At 39.6% G+C, this 22193-nt stretch overlaps 1 protein-coding gene across 1 annotated transcript; it reads right to left on the bottom strand.

The window, feature by feature from the left end:
• Positions 1-157: 157 nt before the first annotated feature.
• LOC130916796 (titin-like) lies at positions 158-13671 on the bottom strand. The gene is made up of 2 exons (XM_057837783.1): positions 6051-13671; positions 158-1520 (listed from the first exon to the last, which is right to left on the bottom strand). Exons 1-2 carry the CDS (start codon positions 13669-13671, stop codon positions 796-798), a joined length of 8346 nt encoding a protein of 2781 aa, XP_057693766.1. The 3' UTR covers positions 158-795.
• Between the last annotated feature and the right edge of the window lie 8522 nt (positions 13672-22193).

Raw genomic sequence — 22193 nt, 5'->3', positions numbered from 1 at the left:
CAAATGGCTTCGTTTTTCATAAATGCTAGAGTTGTTGTAAAAAGATATACCTTTTTTTTTTTTTTTTTTTTTTTTTTTAGACATCCATCCTTAATCACAACCTAGTTAACCAAACAATTTGCAAATCTTTCAATAATTCAGGAAGTCATTAGCATTTTTGTGAAATAAATCTCTAAGCATTAACAGAAAAATGAGTAAATAACAGTTAACACAGACCCAAAAAAAACATTTACTCAAAAGAAGCAAAGACAAATCTCAGTCTTTCAAACAATATGTATTCTCAATAATATAAGAAAACAATCAAATACAATAAATTGCACTCTGCTTTGAAATTTTATATAATTGGTTTAAAAAAATAACAATGGGAAACAAAAAACGAAAAGAAGACCTTTTATAAACACTATGTACATCCTCAACGATCACATTACACAGGGCAATTGGTTTGTGCTCAGTTACCACCGGATTTACTGTATTGCATTTGGTTGTTTTATACTTGTAAATCCGTCAAAAACTGTGGACCCCTGTTTATTTCAGCATACAATTCACTGCAGAATCAAAGGTTTCCACTAGGGAGAAGCATTGCGACAAAGAGGCCAGCAGGCGTTTCATGATTACTGTTTTGTGATGAGTTAATAGTGACTGTCAGATTTAGTGATTGTTATGAAATTCCACTACTCATAAACAGTAGGGTAATATGGCTAAGGGGTCAACTTTCTGGATAAACAAAAATACACAATAAATAAAACCAGAAACCCCAATAATGCAATCTTTCTTGGGTAGTATGTAATAGAATGTTCATGTTAAAAACTCTTTTGGTCTGATCATCATCCTGACTGTTTTAAAAGACAGCCTTTCATTTGTGGGGTACAACTCAGAGGAAATGTTGTGCCATGCGCCCCAGTAGATGCCATCTCGTACCCCCTTGTACTTCCCTTTATAATACCTCCCGTTGAGGTTAGCAGCCATGCATGCATTAAACCACCAGCCGGAGCTGTAATAAGCCCCGCAATTTCCTGATGGGTAGCGATCGTTATCCCGGTCTGGAGTGGTGAAGGCCTGGTTGCTGTGGTCGAAGGTGGAGCTGAAGCGGAGCGCGTTCCCCGCTGTGCCGGAGTAACCCCCCAACGTCAGCTTGAAGCGCATCCTTTCACTCGCTACCTTGAAGTGCTCGTATTCAGCGTAACCCGCTATCCCGGAGAAGTCCTCCAGCTCCACCCGCAGTGTCATGTCCCTGCTCCGAGTCAGGAGGTGGATGTGTTGGTTCCCCAACCAGAACTCCCCTCCTTTCAGCAACTCCCCGAAACCTGACCGGTACTCGGCCCAGGTGCGGTTGAAGCTGACACCGCCGTCTTTCCGGAGCTGCAGGAGGGTCCATCCTCCGCCCTGGACTTCCATGTCGCACAAAACTGGAAAACTGCCGCCGGCATGAAGATCTGGAGTCACTTGGTATATGCCGCTCTTCGTCACGCCCCTTCTGACGAGGTGGTCTGAGCAGTCCCTCATCACCTTGGAAACTGCACCTGCAGAGTATTTCACAAGCTTATTTTTGTATTGGCAGATACCTTGCTTTCTAGCAGGAATTTCTTCAAAGTTCACCCTAATCCCTAAATCAGGGGTGCTCAAGTCTGGTCCTCGAGAGCCCCTATCCAGCTTGTTTTCCATGTCCCCCTCCTCCATCACACCTGAATCAAATAATCAGGATCGTTATCAGGCTCCTGCAGAGCTTACTAATGAGCCGATCATTTGATTCAGGTTTGCTAAAGGATGGAGACATGGAATACAAGCTGGATAGGGGCTCTCGAGGACCAGACTTGGGCACCCTTGTTCTAAGCCTAACCCCAACCCTAACCTTAACCGTAAAATTGCTTTATAATGTCCTATTGAATACAATAATTTAATTCCAGAAGTAAAATGCACACTTTGTGCCTATGACCCTCAAGTAGGCATGTGCCGGTTACCAGTTTCAAGGTTTACTGTGGTATGAGAACGTCACTAGAGGTGTGCGAAATTTCCGATTCTTAGATTATTCGCGATTCGGCCGTGGAAGATTCAAGAACGATTCACAAACATCCAAATTTCAATGATTGAAATATGTCAAGTAAAGCGGAAGTAAAACACACTCAGTGCGCCGCGCAGTCTTCGGGACGCAATGAGGAACGGAGCGAGAGTAGCTAAACCTCATGCTTGTCATTACCCGGCCCCTCGGGTAATGCCAATGCTCAACTCACGGCTCTAGCTCAATTCATGCCGTGAGATAAATAAAAAAAGAAAAAACAACAACATACCTGACTGCTGCCGAAAGCTGCTACAAAGTACGTCCACAATACATAATGTTAAAGTAGATAGCAGATATCATATTTATATAGGACTAGATGTAGAATAGACTCGGTGGCGATAGCAGCACATGTAGAGAAAGCTAGATGCGGACATTAGTAAACGGCCGCCATCTTAAAGCAGTAGACTGCCCTGCAAGGATGTTGTAGCGAACCTTCCAAGCGAACCTAATTTTACCTAGCGAACCTAACTTTAACGGTTGATTGACAACATTAAATTAATTGAATGTAGTTTAAAGCTGCTGATACAGAATGGGGATTTGAGTATATTATATATTGTTTTTAACTGTTAACCTGATACTGAAATAGTCGTTTATTTAAGCCTGCGAGGCTTTTTTTTTTTTTTTTTTTCTTTTTTATTAACTAATTTACAAAACATTAGCAGCTAATAGCGGAGGGCGGGGGGTCTCATCAATAATCGATTTATAATCGTAATCGTAATCAAATCGTTAGGTGCCCAAAGATTCCCACCTCTAAACGTCACGATGTCAAAACCACAAAAATTTTCCGTCATACAGTAGTACGGTATTAGATATTTTTTATCTCCCAAAAATACAGCGAAAAATGACTTGAAGCGGCAGCGCTCACCGCTACCCCTCCAGTTTTTGCTCTGTCGGTGACACTGTTGTCGCTGTAGAAACTATACCTGAGCTTTTTCCTCCATCAAAAAAAGTTGCTAGCATTGGAGTACTTCGGCTACCGAAAAGAAACAGACTGCCGCAGCTTAGAGGAAGAAGCACCACCGACGAGCAGGCAACACCTCCAACATGATTTCACATTTACGTGGCCATCATCCGTCACATTACACCAAATTTAAGGTAAGTAAACGCTATCATGCCACTAGCTACCAGAGTTCACTCCAGCATGTTTAGTTTGTCTTGCGATGGTAAAACAAATACTATAACGTTAACTTGTCAACAAGGCTGTTAACGTGGCTAGTTAGCATGCCAAGACGGCTAACTAGTTTCCTCATTATTAGCGTACTTTTGTAAAGTCTTCCGCCATTGTAAACATCTGTTAGAAATAGCATTTTCATAATCCAGCCTGTGGTGTTTTCTTCTCTTACGACTGTCTGTATTGAGAGAGGGTGGGCGGGTGTGTATAATCTATATATAATAATAATGATACAAGTCATACACACGCGCTAAGTCTCTTGCTCTCACTCTCTATTAATATTCAACTAATTAATATTAATAGCAGTAATGGTAAATTGCGGAAAACATTCAGGTGACTTGAAGTTCCGCTCTGAGACCCCAAATTTGGCCAAATTTCAAAATTGTCCTATATGCATGTGTGATACATCATTGGAAAGCTTAAAATCTCCGTTTTCTGGCGGAAGAAAATTTTTGAACAGGATGGCATTTGAATTAAAAAAATATATAACCCCTAAACCCTAACTCGAGGTTAGAGCATGAGAGAGCATAATTAAACACATCATGATTTTAAGGAGATATTATCGCGTAAAAACCTTGTTTTGGTTCAAAAACTCTGTGTAAAATGTCTCACCTAGTGTCAAGATACAACAGTTTACAAATATCTACTGTTTTTAACGTTTTTTTTTTTTTTTTTTTTTTTTTTTTTTTCTTTGTTTGGATCGATTATTTTTCATCTAAAATATCAGGGAAAATGTGACAGTAAAAAAAAATACAATTAAGTGATAGTGATGAGGTAGCTATTTACAGACACTATTTTTTTCATTGTGACGTAATTTGTTAAAAGTTTAAATCATGTTCTGAGTGAATAATTTTATATATCTATATATTTTAACTAAACATTAGACGTTAATTAATGATTCTAAGCTAAAAAAATGACGGACATTTCAAATAATATAATAATTTACCTTCTTTTTATGGCTGGGTTGAAACAAAAGCGGTTGCGTGGTGTCTGTAAACGGGGGTCTCCAGGGTAAAACGGACAAATTAAAAATAGTTCGGGGGCTTAATGCGCCATGAAACTGGTATGGCAGCATATAGACATATTGTTTTATATGTTCTATCAAACACAAGAGTTATTTTGGCTTAAAATACAGCAGTTTATTTTAAAGAGGGATGCAAGGGCAGAAACTGCTTTTTCAGCCTTGTCTGAGTTTTTCGCCACATATATTAAATTTCATTTAGAAGTGTTTTTACTTTTTTATGGAAAATAAGTATTTTTGCTCTAATGTTTAGCAACCTGAGCTGTGGCTCTGGGTTCATCCTATAAGTTCTATCTAGAGATGTCCCGATCCTGGTTTTTGCACTTCCGATCCAATCCCGATATTGTTTTGCACTTCCGATCCGATCCCGATACTGGCCGATACCGGCCTATCTGAGCATGTATTAAAGTTTAAAGTTATTTAGCCTCCTTACTTAGTTGTCAGACTCATGTTGAAAAGGGTTTTAGTACTCTTGATAACAACTAACCAGCTGAATTAGGTGAGTTTGAATAACACACAATGGTTGGTAACAAGAAACTGACCTGTGATAAACACAAAACATTATAAATAACAAACAGAAATGGCATATTCAGTCAGTAAAACGTGCAAATAATATTGTAAACTGTCTTAAAAAACCAAAACACACAAACAACCTAAGTGGAAAATAATCTATTAACTCAGCATCAGTTCTCTGCTCTTGAACAAATGTACCAAGGCTTTAAAAAAATCAGTGCAAATAATACTATTTTAAACCAAAAATGGCTTCTACTCCCCAATCTTCTCCACACTTTGTTGCTCCATCTCCATCTATTCTACACACTCCCTTCAACTGTTTGCCCTGAATGCAGTCCACACATGATGGGGAGACTTTTTTGTTTTGTTTTGACAAAGACAAGCATTTCAAGATGCTCAGGTGACAGCTGATAAACTTAAATTTACATTGCAGTCATAATGTAGGAGATGCCACGGCGGTAAATTGGGAGACTGTAATGCTAGTGTGCGGAAGGTGTGCCGTAAAATGCGGACCGGATATTAGGGAAACCAAAGCAAAAACTGGAATGGATTATTTAAATCGGTGCGCTGGAAAACCCGGACCAGATTTTCAAAAAAACTGCATCAGAAGTCTGGATCAGAATTTTTTTGTGTCGTCCGATCCGATACCGATGCACATTTTTTTGCACATATCGGCAGTTGATCCGATCCAAACAACCCTAGTTCTATCTATTTCAATTTTATTTAAAATATTTCAGTTATTTATTTTTTTGTTTGTTTATTTATTTATTTTAATAATATATTCATGTTGATGTTCCAATTTGCAAATATGTTGTGAAAATTTTTTTTTAATCCTGTTCAAGCAAATTTTTTTTAAACCCATTCATCTCAAAATAACAGATTTTAGAGCTATAATTGCAATACCGTGAAACCGCGAAATTTTTGCTTAAGGTTATCATAATGTCAAGTAAGCATTGATTTAAAGAACTGTGGTCGGAGGATATAATTAAGCTCACCTCGTAGCTGGTTTATAGAAATGAAGTCACAAGGGGAACACAACTACTTTTCCACTATAAAAGGTCAGCAACTTAAGCACTCAAGGATGGACCTCCATAGTGGATTCATTCAGAGTGAGTCATTTATTAGAAAAGTCTTTGTTTTAACCTTACAGGATATAAACAGTGTAATGCGAATGTAAGTAGATCGCATGGCTCTTAAAAGCAAATAACGTAACAGTTCTGATCAAAATAGTGATTAAAGTTCACAAAACTTAAACATGCCTCGTAAGAAAAGGTCGCCAATAATCTTACCTTCAGATGTTATCGATGTCAGTGCACCACCAGATGGCCTGCTTCCACCCTCATTATCTTCTGGCAGATCTTTGAGATGCTTGCCGGGTGAAGGTTTTCTATTCGGAACAACTTGGGTGCCGTTAAAGAAAGCAGCCGCCACCTGTTTAATTTTCACGCGCAGCTCACGGGCGCTTGACGTAGAAGATTCTGCAGCCGGGTTGGCCATGGGGTTAGCGGTAGTTGAGCTGAGCTCGGATCTGGAAGTGGTCTGGATGTTGAGGGTAGGGCGTTCTTCTTCCTCCATAGAGTGTTGATTTGTCTTTGTGGAGCCCGGATTGGTTCTCGGAATAACAGTGTGGAGCAGTCTCGATGTTGCTGACATTGGAATTGATGACGGTTTATTGGTTGTTTGTGGCCTCAGATCAGACGCAACCCCGCTGTTTGGGCCCACTGGCAGACCGTGAAGGTCCTTGATGGTCTTTGCAGTGATGGTTTTCATCGTGCTGGGCTTAAACTCTGTGTGCACTTGGGTATGAGTCACCCCAGCCATCTGTGGAACAGCACTGGGTGTAGGCAGAAGTTGAGCATTGTTGATACTGTTTGTTGTCGGGAAACTGAAATGGTCAGTTTGTTGGGATGCCGTGTTCTCGTTAAGATGAGCTGGTGTTGTTCTAGCCTCTAGTGTCGGTTTGATTGGCGGTCTTCCGCTTGAGCCAGATCTGGGGTCAGATTTTTTGTTAGAGTCCTCACCAAGGTGGCGGTCAGGATCAGGAAAGACTTGGCTGGATTTGGGTTTAACGTTAGCTCCAGGGTTTGGGTCTCTCATAAGTTTGGGCTGCCTTTGGTTAAATTTGGGCACCTGACCAGTTTTGTACTTGCCATTAATCTTGGGAATTTTCTGGCTGGGTTTGAGCCTTTGATTGGGATTAGTTGTAAATGTGTTTTCTGACTCAGAGTTCCCAGAAGAATTTGAATGAAGTAATTCAGTCGGTTTTTTCATTTTGTTAGAATCTGTCTCCAGATCTGGTGTGAGATTTTGTTTAGCTTTAGTTTGATATAGTTTTTCTTTTGGGTAGTTTCTCTCTGGTTTTTGCTTTTGTTCAGGTTTTTTAGTTTTAACAAGTGGAACAGTTCCTTTTTTAAGTTTAGAGTTTTTATTCAACATTGGGGTTTCTTCTGATTTGGGTTGTTCGCCAGACGAAGGTCTTGCTTGTTGGTGAGTTCTTTCCCACTGTGAATTATTAGTCCTGTCTTGACCATATTTGGGTTTTAGGTTTTTGAGGGAGGGATCGTTTGAGCTGTAATCAGGTTTTTGCTGTTGGGGAGTTTTACTGGTTTTAACAGGATGAACAGATCCTTTCTTAGGCTTAGAGTTTTTATTCAATATCGGAGTTCCTCCTGATTCTGGTTGTTTGCCAGATGTGGGTCTTGCTTGTTGGTCAGTTCCTTCCCACTGTGAATTATTGGTCCTGTCTTGACCATATTTGGGTTTTAGGTTTTTGAGGGAGGGATCAGTTCCGCTGTTGTCGGGTTTTTGTTTTTGCACAGTTTTACTAGCTTCAACAGGATGAACAGGTTCTTTTTTAAGTTTAGGGTTTTTACTTAACAGTGGAGTTTCTTCCGATTCGGGTTGTTCGCCAGTTGTGGATCTTGCTTCTTGGTCTATTGCTACCCGCTGTGAATTATTAGTCCTGTCTTGACCATATTTGGGTTTTAGGTTTTTGAGGGAGGGATCAGTTGAGTTGTAATCAGATTCTTGCTTTTGGTCAGTTTTACTAGTTTCAACAGGATGAATAGGTTCTTTTTTAACTTCAGGGTATTTACTTAACATTGGAATTTCTTCTGATTCGGGTTGTTCGTCAGTTGTGGGTCTTGCTTCTTCATCAGTTGCTACCCGCTGGCTATGTTTAAGTTTTAGGTTTTTGTTGGAGGGATCAGTTGAGCTGTAATCAGGTTTTTGCTTTAGGTCACTTTTACTAGTTTTAACGGGACGAAGAGGTTCTTTTTGTAGTTTAGGGATTTTACTTAACATTGGAGTTTCATCTGATTCGGGTAGTTTGTCAGTTGTGGGTCTTGCTTGTTGGTCAGTGGCTTCCCACTGTGAATTATTAGACCTTTCTTGACCATATTTGGGTTTCGGGTTTTTGAGGGAGGGATCAGTCGAGCTGTAATCAGGTTTTTGTTTTTGGTCACTTTTACTAATTTCAACAGGACGAACAGGTTCTTTTTGTGGTTTAGGGATTTTACTTAAAATTGGAGTTTCTCCTGATTTGGGTTGTTTGTCAGTTGCTGGTTTTCCATGTTGGTCAGTGGCCACCTGCTGTGAATTATTAGTCCTGTCTTGACCATATTTGGGTTTTAGGTTTTCGAGGAAGGGATCAGTTGAGCTGTAATCAGGTTTTTGGTTTTGGTCAGTTTTACTAGTTTCAGAAGGATAAACGGGTTCTTTTATAATTTTAGGAATTTTACTTAACATTGGAGTTTCTTCCGATTTGGGTTGTTCTTCAGTTGTGGGTCTTGCGTCTTCATCAGTTGCTCCCCGCTGTGAATTATTAGTCCTGTCTTGACCATATTTGGGTTTTAGGTTTTTGAGGGAGGGATCAGTTGAGCTGTAATCAGGTTTTTGGTCATTTTTACTAGTTTCAGCAGGATGAACGGGTTCTTTTTTAAGTTTAGGAATTTTACTTAACATTGGAGTTTCTTCCGATTCTGGTTGTTCTTCAGTTGTGGGTCTTGCTACATGGTCACTTGCTACCCGCTGAGAATGATTAGTCCTGTCTTGACCATATTTGGGTTTTAGGTTTTTGAGGGAGGGATCAGTTGAGCTGTAATCAGGTTTTTGGTCAATTTTACTAGTTTCAGCTGGATGAACGAGTTCTTTTTTAAGTTTAGGGCTTTTACCTAGCATTGGAGTTTCTTCTGCTTCTGGTTGTTCGCCAGACACGGGTTTTGCTTCTTGGTCAGTTGCTACCTGCTGTGAATTATTAATCCTGTCTTGACCAAATTTGGGTTTTAGGTTTTTGAGGGAGGGATCAGTTGAGCTGTAATCAGTTTTTTGTTTTTGGTCAGTATTACTAGTTTCAGCAGGATGAATAGATTCCATTTTAAGTTTAGGGTTTTTACCTAACATTGGAGTTTCTTCTGATACTGGTTGTTCGCCAGACACGGGTCTTGCTTCTTGGTCAGTTGCTACCCGCTGTGAATTATTAGTCCTGTCTTGACCATATTTGGGTTTTAGGTTTTTGTTGGAGGGATCAGTTGAGCTGTAATAAGGTTTTTGGTTTTGGTCACTTTTACTAGTTTGAACAGGACGAACAGGTTCTTTTTGTAGTTTAGGGATTTTACTTAACATTGGAGTTTCTTCTGATTTGGGTTGTTTGTCAGTTGCTGGTTTTCCATGTTGGTCAGTGGCCACCTGCTGTGAATTATTAGTCCTGTCTTGACCATATTTGGGTTTTAGGTTTTTGAGGGAGGGATCAGTTGAGCTGTAATCAGGTTTTTGTTTTTGGTCGGTTTTACTAGTTTCAGAAGGATGAACGAGTTCTTTTTTAAGTTTAGGGTTTTTATTTAACTTTGGAGTTTCTTCTGATTCGGGTTGTTCTTCAGTTATGGGTCTTGCTTCTGGGTCAGTTGCTACCCGCCGTGAATTATTAGTCTGGTCTTGACCAAATTTTGGTTTTAGGTTTTGGAGGGAGGGATCAGTTGAGCTGTAATCAGGTTCTTGCTTTTGGTCACTTTTACTAGTTTTAACAGGACGAACAGGTACTTTTTGTAGTTTAGGCCTTTTACCTAGCATTGGAGTTTCTTTTGATACTGGTTGTTCGCCAGACGTGGGTCTTGCTTCTTGGTCAGTTGCTACCCGCTGTGAATTATTAGTCCTGTCTTGACCAAATTTGGGTTTTAGGTTTTGCAGAGAGGGATCAGTTGGGCTATAATCGGGTTCTTGCTTTTGGTCACTTTTACTAGTTTCAACAGGACGAACAGGTTCTTTTTGGGGTTTAGGGATTTTACTTAACATTGGAGTTTCTTCCGCTTCAGGTTGTTCTTCAGTTGTGGGTCTTGCTTCTTGGTCAGTTGCTACCCGCTGTGAATGATTAGTCCTGTCTTGACCATATTTGGGTTTTAGGTTTAGCAGAGAGGGATCAGTTGAGCTATAATCAGGTTTTTGGTCACTTTTACTAGTTTCAGCAGGATGAACAGGTTCATTTTTAACTTTAGGGCTTTTACCTAGCATTGGAGTTTCTTCCGATTCGGGTTGTTCTTCAGTTGTGGGTTTTGCTTCTTGGTCAGTTGCTACCCGCTGTGAATGATTAGTCCTGTCTTGACCATATTTGGGTTTTAGGTTTTTGAGGGAGGGATCAGTTGAGCTGTAATTAGGATTTTGTTTTTGGTCAGTTTCACTAGTTTCAGCAGGATGAACGGGTTCTTTTTTAAGTTTAGGGATTTTACTTAACATTGGAGTTTCTTCCGATTCGGGTTGTTCTTCAGTTGTGGGTCTTGCTTCTTGTAGAATTGCTACCCGCTGTGAATGATTAGTCCTGTCTTGACCATATTTTGGTTTTAGGTTTTTGAGGGAGGGATCAGTTCCACTGTTGTCAGGTTTTTGTTTTTGCTCAGTTTTACTAGTTTCAGCAGGATGAATAGATTCCTTTTTAAGTTTAGGGTTTTTACCTAACATTGGAGTTTCTTCCGATTCGGGTTGTTCTTCAGTTGTGGGTCTTGCTTCTTCATCAGTTGCTACCCGCTGTGAATTATTAGTCCTATCTTGACCAAATTTGGGTTTTAGGTTTTTGAGGGAGGGATCAGTTGAGCTGTAATCAGGTTTTTGTTTTTGGGCAGTTTTACTATCCTTTACAGGATAAACAGGTTGTTTTTTTAATTTAGGGATTTTACTCAACATTGGGGTTTTCTCTGATTTGGGTTGTTTGTCAGTTGTGGGTCTTGCTTCTTCATCAGTTGCTACCCGCTGGGAATTAATAGTCCTGTCTTGACCAAATTTGGGTTTTTGGTTTTTAAGGGCGGGATCAGTTGAGCTGGAATCAGGATTTTGCTTTTGGTCAATTTTACTTGTTATAATAGGATGAACAGTTTCTTTCTGAGGTTTAGAATTTTTATTCAACATTGGAATTTCTTCTGATTCGGGTTGTTCTCCGGTCGTGGGTCTTGCTTGTTGATGAGTTGCTACCCACTGTGAATTTTTAGGCCTCTCTTGACCATATGTGGGATTAGTTGAGCTGTCATCAGGTTTTTGCTTTTGGTCACTTTTACTAGTTTCAACAGGATGAACAGGATCTTTTTGTAATTTAGGGATTTTACTTAACATTGGCGTTTCTTCTGATTCGGGTTGTTCATCAGTTGTGGGTCTTACTTGTTGGTCAGTTGCTGCCCTCTGTGAACTATTAGTCCTGTCTTGACCATATTTGGGTTTTAGGTTTTTGAGGGAGGGATCCGTTGAGCTGGAATCAGGGTTTTTATTTTGTTCAGTTTCACTTGTTATAATAGGATGAACAGTTTCTTTCTTAGGTTTAGAATTTCTATTCAGAGTTTCTTCTGATTCATGTTGTTCTCCGGTCGGGGGTCTTGCTTGTTGGTCAGTTGCTACCCACTGTGAATTATTCGTCCTTTCTTGATCATATTTGGGTTTTAGGTTTTTGAGGGAGGGATCAGTTATGCTGGAATCAGGTTTTTGGTCAGTTTTACTGGTTTTAACAGGATGAACATATCCTTTCTTAAGTTCAGAGTTTTTATTCAACATTGGAGTTCCTTCTGATTCCGGTTGTTCATCAGTTGTGGGTCTTGCTTGTTGGTCAGTTGTTATCCACTGTGAGTTATTAGGCCTGTTTTGACCATATTTTGTTTTTGGATTATAAAGGGATGGATGAATTGAGCCCTTGTCAGGTTTTGGTTTTTGGCCAGTTTTGCTAGTTATAAAAGGATGACCATGTTCTTTTTTAAGTTCAGGGTTTTTACTTAACATTGGAGTTTCTTCTGATTCGGGTTGTTCATCAGTCACGGGGCTTACCTCTTGGTCAGTTGCTACCAGCTGTGAATTATCAGTCCTGTCTTGACCATATTTGGGTTTTAGGTTTTGGAGGGTGGGATCCGTTGAGCCGTAATCAGGTTTTTGATTTTGTTCAGTTTTACTGGTTTTAACTGGATGAAGAGGTTCTTTCTTAGCTTTAGAGTTTTTATCCAACATTGGAGTTTGGTCTGATTCGATTTGGTCATCGGATGTGGGTCTTGCTTGTTGGTCAGTTGCCCCCTCCTGTGAATTATTTGACCTGTCTTGACCGTATTTGGGTTTTAGGTTTTTGAGGAAGGGATTTGTTGTTCTGTTCTCAGCTCTTTGAATTGGAAAAGTTTTAGTCTTGTCACCAGGTTTCAAGTTTATCCCTGCTCTGTTTTTTTGTTGGGGCATATTTTGCTTGGTTTTAATGTCTGGTTTTTGGTCTTGCTTGGCGTCCTTCTGCTTGTCGTTAGCATCAAGCTTTATTCCAGGTTTACGCTTTACCTCTGGCATGGCTGGTCGATTGACGCCATTATTGGTGCTCGGCCACCTGCTGCGTTCTTTATCTTCGGGGGAAATAGTTGTGTGGAAGCTTGAGCTTGGGGAACTTGTTACATTCAGCAGACTATTTGTGTTTGATTTAGTTGAAGCTGTTAGAGTTCTTTTTGGATTAACAACTGGCAAGTAATGGGAAGTGGAATCGGAGAAGGGAGGAGATGGAAGAGATGACGTGATGCTCTCAGTTTTATCCAAGTCTACAAACTCAGGCCCTTGAGCGGAGATCAACGCCATCAATGCAGGAGTAGGGCTGATTGAAACAAAGTCTGTGCTCTGAGTTGCTTTTCTGGATGCTGATTCTCTATCACTATCCCTCTGCACATTCTCCACTGCTTTCTGTGTTTTCTCTTTTTCCAATTCGCCACCCGTCTTTCCTTCCACGACTTCCTCGTCTTTTTTTATAGGTCCTCTTTCGTCCGTGAGCCCACTGTTTACAGCCTGTTTTGGTTTCTCATTTCCCTGCCCCGCTTTTATCCTCTCTTCCATTTCCTTTTTCTTCTCCTCCCAAATCTTGCCCTGATCCTGCCTCCCACGGTCCTGCGGCATCTTCATTTGTGTATTTTTATTCTTCGTGCCTGTTTCATCTGGCCATACTTGATGCTCTTCATTAATTCTAATCTCTTTGGCTTCTTCCTTTTCTTGCTTCTCATCTTTTCCAGCTGCTTCCTTCTGTGCTGCTTCTCTATTTTCTATTTCGACAGTACACACAGAGCCTGCAACTTTTTTTCCCTGATTGTCTCTTACTTCTAAATCTCGTGTGTCAGAGCGTGCGTCCTCATCATACCTGCTCTCTCGGTGTCTCCCGCAGTTGCCGCACAGCCTCCTCAGCTGGTCCACTTCATCTTTTAGCGCTTGTAAGTCCTTCACCAGCTTGTCCAGCTCCTGAAACTGCTTCGGCAGGTGCACCGTCAACGGCGGAAGGTTCAAAACGTAAGGGCACCCGGCCCGTCCGGATCCACACGGCCCCTTGGCCCGCAGAGTGGCTGCGCAGGAACCGGATTCCTCGTACCCCTCCTGAGAGAGGCTGAAGGAGGCAGACAAGGTCAAAAACGTGCACAGTGTTGTTAACTTCATCTTGCATCACGAGAATGTGAGGAGGAGAAGCAGGCAGGGTTAAATAGAGCCCCTTCGGTCAGTCAGGGTGGTGGGCGGGAGAAGATGAGGTAAGGAGGGGGAGCGATGGAGCTTTTGAGTGGACTGGGACAGAAATGGAGGGAAAAGCATTTTAGCGGACAACCGTGTGTTCAATATTAACTCGTTGGGTGCTTTTGGACGCTGATACTCCACAATCCATTTAAACAGGACAGCGAATGAGTCAGCCAATTACATTCAAAGTAATTTCAAATGGGAGTAGCAAACACATGCCGCAATATAAAGTGACTTTAATTAAATGAAAAAATATTTTTTGTGGTGTTTTATTGAGCTTTTCACATTTTTTCAACAAATATACTCAAATATAAATCACATAATATTACTTCAGGCTTGACATTTTAACTATACTATACTACTATATACTATACTTTAACTATACTAAATAAATAGTATATGTATAAGTATTTCACTCTATCATTGATTTACATGGATCTCGGGGAATATTTACTGTTTTTTCCCTTTTTAGTCCCTTAGTCACCCTGAGCAAATGCATTCATCAAATCAATGAATGGATGTGCCAGAATTTTCTCCAGTTAAATGTGCAGAAGACAGAGGTGATCATTTTTGGGCCAAAAAAGGAAAGGTCAAAGATAAGCAGCCAACTTAGCACAATGTCACTTACAGCTACAAATCAAGTCAGAAACCTTGGCGTAATTATTGACTCAGACCTAAAATTTGATAGCCATTTAAAGTCCGTCACTAAATCCGCTTATTACCACCTAAAAAATATAACAGAATTAAGGGGCTTCTGACTCAACAAGACATGGAAAAACTTATGCATGCATTCATTTTCAGCAGATTGGACAATTGCAACGGTATATTTACAGGTCTTGATAAAAAATCAGTCAGGAAGTTGCAGCTGGAACAGAATGCTGCAGCCAGAGTCCTCACAAATACAAGGAAGCTGGCCCACATTACACCAGTTTTGAAATCGCTACACTGGCTACCAGTAAGTCAAAGGATAGACTATAAAATACTACTGCTCGTCTACAAAACACTTAATGGCCTTGGACCAAAATACATGCATGACTTGTTAGAGTCCTATGAGACATCTAGACCCCTAAGGTCGTCTGGAACCGGTCTTCTGCATGTTCCAAGAACAAGAACCAAGCAGGGTGAGGCAGCATTTAGTTATTATGCTCCTCACCTCTGGAACAAGTTAACCGAACGTCTGAAGTATGCTCAAACTGTTAGCTCTTTTAAATCAGGGCTAAAAACGCTTTTGTTTAGCACTGCATATCTATAACTGTCTATATATTTCAATCTACCTGCTTTCTATTCCTCTTGTGCTTATCTCCATTGCTGATTTCAATGATTTAGTAGGTTTTGTTTTATTTTTATTTTATTTATTTATTTTTATTCTGTGATTAAATGCGATCTTTTGTCTTCGTTTCTACGTTGTGTTGATTTAAATGTGATTTTTATGATCTTCATGTGATGTAAAGCACTTTGAATTGCCTTGTGTTGAATTGTGCTATATAAATAAATTTGCCTTGCCTTGCCTTTTAAAAAAAAAAGAATAAAATACATATTTTTAATTTAAAAACAAACATAATATTTATTGTTTTGTGTTTTTTTCTTCAAAATTGAAAACATTGCACAACAAACATTGGGAAAAAATGAAAATGAAATGTTTTTTTTTTTTTTTTTTTTTTAATGTTTTTCGAATTTAAAATTTGTTTTTTAACTAACATCCAATTCATTTTGACTGGGAGGGCTGGCAGGGATCTTTTTTTTTTTTTATTTGATAGCATTTAAATATTTTAACTTATTGGCTGCCATTGACTGTGATAAACATCCAATCCATTTTGACTGAGAGAGCTGCATTTCAAGTCATTGACTGCAATTAACGGCGATAGACATCCAATCCGTTTTGACTGGCAGGGTTCACCTATTGTTCGACAGCTTTTATACATTTGAACTTTTTGACGGCAATAGACGTCCAATCCATTTTGACTGGGAGGGCAAACGGCGAACGTTTGATAACATTTATACATTCTAACTTATTGACTGCTATTGACGGTGGTAAACGTCAAATCCAATTTGAATGAGTGGTTGGCAGCGATCGAATGATCGTCAATGGAACATGATCACCCAGATTCCATTTTGTAGAAACAATTGCTAATAACCTGACTTTTAATTATTCAATTGGTTTCAGAAATGGCTCATATGAAAGCGAAGACCCTCCCAAATGATGTTGAATGTACAAAAATATATTTGTTTCATTGAAAAAAGATTTATCATTTAACGAAGACGCAAAGGTCAAATTTTGGCAAGACAAAATTTTTGTTGCCTACAGAAAGTACTGTGAAAACTGAACAAAAAATGTACTTCAAATACCAAAATATGTTACATAACATAAGCGAATTAAGTAGTGGTGCTGTGAGATCCAAATGTAATATTTTTGTATGACTTCCATGGGCTTCAAGGACTGCATCCATGTGGTTCGGCAAGGATTCATACAAGTCATCAGGTAACATCAAAGAAAGCAGTCTTGCATGCCTCCCAGAGTTCATCAACATTCTTGGGTTTCGTCTTCCATGCTTCCTCTTTCATAATACCCCAGATATGCTCAATGATGTTCATGTCTGGTGACTGGGCTGGCCAGTCCTGGAGGATCTTGATCTTCTTTGCCTTGAGGAACTTTGAGGTAGAGATTGAAGTATGCGTGGAGCACCATCCTGCTGCAGCATTTGTCCCTTTTTATGGTTAGGAATGTAAGAGGCAGCTAAGATTTGTTGATATTTCAGACTATTTATGTTGCCTTCCACCCTGCAGATCTCTCGCACACCCCTATACTGGATGTAACCCCAGACCATGACTGTTTTCTGAGTGAATCTCGGATCCATGCGGGCTCCAGTAGGTCTCCTGCAATGTTTGCGGCGGCTGTGGTGTAATTCAATGGAAGATTCATCTGAAAAATCCACCTTTTCCCACTTTTCCAGCGTCCATCTTTTTAACAGGCTGTGGGCAAATCCCACACAGTTTTTTAATTGTCTGCACCCTGAGAGATCTGCAGGGTGGAAGGCAACATAAATAGTATGAAATACCAACAAATCTTAGCTACCTCTTACATTCCTAACAATAAAAAGGGACAAATTCTGCAACAGGATGGTGCTCCTCGCATACTTCAATCACTACCTCAAAGTTCCTCAAGGCAAAGAAGTTCAAGATCCTCCAGGACTGGCCAGCCCAGTCACCAGAAATTAACATCATTGAGCATGTCTGCGGTAGGATGAAAGAGGAAGCATGGAAGACGAAACCCAAGAATGTTGATGAACTCTGGAAGGCATGCAAGACTGCTTTCTTTGATGTTACCTGATGACTTCATTAATAAATTGTATGAATCCTTGCAGAACCGCATGGATGCAGTCCTTCAAGCCCATGGAGGTCATGCAAAATATTACATTTGGATCTCACAGCACCACTACTTAATTCGCTTATGTTATGTAACATATTTTTGTTTTTGATGTACATTTTTTGTTCAATTTTCACACTACTTTCTGTAGGCCACAAAACATTTGTCTTGCCAAAATTTGACCTTTATGTCTTCATTAAATGATCAATCTTTCGTCAGTGAAACAAATATATTTTTGTACATTCAACATCATTTGGGAGGGTCTTAGCTTTCATATGAGCCATTTCTGAAACCAATTGAATAATTAAAAATCAGGTTATTAGCAAATGTTTCTCCAAAATGGATAAGCGACAAGACTTTTTTCAGGAACTGTAGCTGTGCAAACACCCCAGTAATGGCGACCAACTTCTAGAGGGCGACGTACCAAAACTCATTCACCATATCGGTGATTCTCATGAGAATCACAGATATACCGTATTGGCCCGAATATAAGACGGTGTTTTTTGCATTGAAATAAGACTGAAAAAGAGGGGGTCGTCTTATATTCGCAGTCTAGACATTATACCCATTCACAACGCTAGATGGCGCCAGATATCATTGAAGCGATGTTCTGACGGAGCTGATCTCCTCTCAAGTTTAACCAGTTTGCATTATTTTATTGCAATGTTTTTCCTTATTCAGATTTGTTTCAAGACTACAGTTACAGTTAGATTTCACTTTGATGGCTAATGCACTTATTGCAATTTTGTTGTTTTATCACAATAGATTGGTTTATTTACATTTCAAAAACCAGAAGCCATTCATTTACGAATGTGATTGCACTTTAGTTTACATATTGAAATGTTCAGATATTAAGATTTGAATGAGGCAAAATAAAATGCTTTTTCTCTCAAATATATTGTTATAATTAGGGTTGTTCCGATCATGTTTTTTTGCTCCTGATCCGATCCCGATCGTTTTAGTTTGGGTATCTGCCGATCCCGATATTTCCCGATCCGATTGCTTTTTGTTGCTCCCGATTCAATTCCAATCATTCCGGATAATTTTTCCCGATCATATACATTTTGGCAATGCATTAAGAAAAAAATGAATACAACTCGGACGAATATATACATTCAACATACAGTACATAAGTACTGTATTTGTTTATTATGACAATAAATCCTCAAGATGGCATTTACATTATTAACTTAATTAATTGTAATTCTTAAAGGATAAATGTGAATTTGTATATTGTGACTAAATATTGCCATCTAGTGCAGGGGTCCCCAACCTTTTTTGCACCACGGACCGGTGTGATTTGGGTCTTTTTTTCACGGACCGGTGTTCTGTCAAATTTTGCACCACTATAAAATTTTGCTCCCAAAGTTTTTGTGGTGGTGAAAAAAGCCCTCTTTTATATTCAGTTGGACTCTCAATGTTATCCAATGGTGCTAAAAAACTATTTACATCATAAACATACATGTGTAACACGGAAATGGCGTAAGTTAATGCTTAACGAGACGGCGAAGTCATTAAGTGAGAGGGCTACGTGCAGTTGTTGTGTGCGCCTAACATGGCAAACGTAAGTTAATTTTCCTTTCTTTAAAGACAGTTTGTAGTGTGTACTTAGGAATCGCTGCATTCGCGGTCCTTTTTAACGTTACGCGCATGCCAAGTTTGTCAGAACACCGGCAATGTGCGGCAGAAAAATACAGCAAATATAAAATAGCATTTGTTTTTAGCCCCGTCGTGTTAAGTGCAGGGAAAAAATACAACTCACTCGCTGAATCAGTGGGAGGGCTGAGTTTGTTTCGTTGAGACGAGATGGTCCCGAGATGGGAGAGTGAGAGAAGCTAGCATCACAAATACACAATGTTGGAAATTGTAGCAGTTTTCAGCTCGCTCCTAGCGATGTCGGGATATTCCGAAATGACTTTAATCCAGAACTTCGGTAGAGTTCTTGTCTCAAATGTACGTTTAAGGTCGCCGTGATTTGCGATCTCTACAAGCTGATATTCCTGTTCCACAGACATGCTCGAATAACTGATTATTCACAAACGGGTCACGAATTCACTCCTTCACAGTTCGTGGGTCTTTAGTGATTGGGAAGTAGCATAAATTTTATTTTCTTCGAGGTTGTAGCCACATCTTCTGGCTCGTCAGGTTCCCTTTTCCCCGTAAAAAGTCTGTCCAAAGACGTTTGTTATTCAGTCATTCTAGTGTGGGGGCTAATTATTTCCGGGAAGAAATGTGATTGGCGACGACCTACGTCATACGCTGTTATCGAGTCCAAGTGCGCATAGATATACAAAACGAGATTTAGTGCTAACAGCCCAATCAATGCATTTCCATGACGACCTCCAATCCTGTAGTTGTATATCTAGAGTAAACAGGGATATTGGTGTGTTAAGCGGCACAGGCTAAAGTCAATCGGCCAGAATGCAGTCGTTAATAAATTATTTATTATTTCTGCGCGGCCCGGTACCAAATGCGCCACGGACCGGTACCGGTCCGCAGCCCGGTCATTGGGGACCCCTGATCTAGTGTATTTGTTGAGCTTTCAGTAAATTATACTGTAGCCATGCCCAAATGCATGATGGGAAGTGCAACCATGACTGTGCGTAGTGCTGCCAATTGATATATCTTCTCTGTGTTGGGAAATAACATAGGTCGTTAGGAAAAAGATCAATGAGTACATCTCTTCCCCACATTGCTTCCCACGATGTTTCTCATTGTAGGGAGAGGCATTGTAAGGCTTTAACCAATCAGGCTTCAAAGGCTGCCAAAATTCACTCTACTCATTTAACGCTGCCTTTTAGCTCTCTATATAGGTAAAATGGCACCGTTACAGATTGAATGCGACAATGCATGAGTGGGTCGTGCAGCGCATGCATTAATTGCGTGAAATATTTTAACGTGATACTTTTTTTAAAAAGAAATTACCGCCGTTATCGGGATAAATTTGATAACCTTACCTTAAGCCTAAACTAAAGACTCTGGATGAGTGTAACATATTATGTCTGTAACGTTAAATACAATTAGAAAACAATTTAATTAAAATATATATATATATATATATATATTTTAAAAAGGCATGTCTGATATTTTTTGCCGATTCCGATACTTTGAAAATGATGTGATCGGACCCGATCGATCGGCATCTCTAGTTATAATCATTTGTTTCGGATGTACTGTAATTCTTTTCTGTATAAAAATTAATTTAGTGTTCAAAAAGTGTTTTTCCCAACTTGAGTCTTGAAAAAGAGGGGGTCGTCTTATAATTAGGGCCATCTTATATTCGGGCCAATACGGTATATATAATATTTCTGTTTATTCATAGCATATTATGGAATTGTCAGCTAAACACGCCTTGACAAATCACTCCATGTTGGGCTGCTTATTATCTGTTACTGGCCTTTTGTTCGTAGGAGGCCCCAAGAGACGACTGCTGTTAGTCAAAAAAAAAAAAAAAATTACATAACAGGAAACCTCCGTAGACACTGCAAAGTTACGTCAAGATTCAGGAATCTCCTCAATAGTGTTTTGCACTAACATGTTTGTTGTCAACAAAATCAAACTTATCAGTAAGTAGACACAAAAAAAGGTAGCAAAATTGTCACGAGGAAAAAAATGATGAACGACGTCGTGCCTTTTAATCAGTCAGACGTCTCCCAAAAGTGTAAACATTTCTCTAACACATTTCGTTACAGCGGTGAGGTATGTATGCATTCCTGGCGTTTACCTAACAAATGTATCCTGTTATCGCTGCTATGTCAAAAATTTGAAAGGTATCAGTGAAAAAAGGAAAGTCTGTTGAACTGCACGTGTGTGGGTGTTATGTCATCTGATAATATTCCCGCTCGTAATAAAGAAACTCATTTTCTAATGGAGCGCGCTCATGAAACATTCTCACTGAATGCTGTCATGTAATTTATGAGGAGACGTGACGATATGCATGTGTCTGTCACCCTGGCATATGGGAAACGTTAAGACTTCCATTTATTTCATGTCATCATATAGAATGACAGCTTCTTGGTTGTGAAGCAGAAGTTTGTTTTTGAAAGGATAGTGGAAAGTTAAATGTGAGAGATCGTGTTGATGTTTTAGCTCTAATTTCGAGGAAATATTTTGACTTTCACCTTTCAAACTAGTGTGTAGTTGGCATGTTATTATTAACTCATGGGCTGGCATTGACGGCACAACCAGTCAAAATAGATTGGACGTCGAGCGCCGTCAATGGCACTGAGAGGGGAGCATTCACAGCCAGGCATCACAGTTTAAAGTGCGTACGACAGGATTAAAAAAAGTCTTAAAGAAGAACAAGAAAACAAATAATCATCATTTTGAACATGCTTTTTAGTCCAGTTTCACTCAAACGTCTTCTGTTGTCATGGCAAGCGACAGTACCTCGACCAATTAGATGAGTTGGATTTCAAATGTTACGTGCATGTGCAGAACTGCAAAGCTGCAATTTCTGATGGGGTACAAAATCTGACAGCACTGGCACAGTACCAACATTTAAGTGAGTTTTACGAACAGGTCAGTACTGACGCAGATTTGAAATTACAGTGCCTTGCAAAAGAATTCGGCCCCCTTGAATCTTGCAACCTTTCGCCACATTTCAGCTTCAAACATAAAAAATATGAAATTTAATTTTTTTGTCAAGAATCAACAACAAGTGGGACACAATCGTGAAGTGGAACAACATTTATTGGATAATTTAAACTTTTTTAACAAATAAAAAACTGAAAAGTGGGGCGTGCAATATTATTCGGCCCCTTTACTTTCAGTGCAGCAAACTCACTCCAGAAGTTCAGTGAGGATCTCTGAATGATCCAATGTTGTCCTAAATGACTGATGATGATAAATAGAATCCACCTGTGTGTAATCAAGTCTCCGTATAAATGCACCTGCTGTGTGATAGTCTCAGGGTTCTGTTTAAAGTGCAGAGAGCATTATGAAAACCAAGGAACACACCAGGCAGGTCCGAGATACTGTTGTGGAGAAGTTTAAAGCCGGATTTGGATACAAAAAGATTTCCCAAGCTTTAAACATCTCAAGGAGCACTGTGCAAGCCATCATATTGAAATGGAAGGAGCATCAG

The sequence above is a fragment of the Corythoichthys intestinalis genome, chromosome 5 (genome assembly GCF_030265065.1).
Source record: "Corythoichthys intestinalis isolate RoL2023-P3 chromosome 5, ASM3026506v1, whole genome shotgun sequence".
In the NCBI taxonomy this organism is placed as follows: Eukaryota; Metazoa; Chordata; class Actinopteri; order Syngnathiformes; family Syngnathidae; genus Corythoichthys; species Corythoichthys intestinalis.
This window is presented reverse-complemented; position numbering and strand designations above follow the sequence as displayed.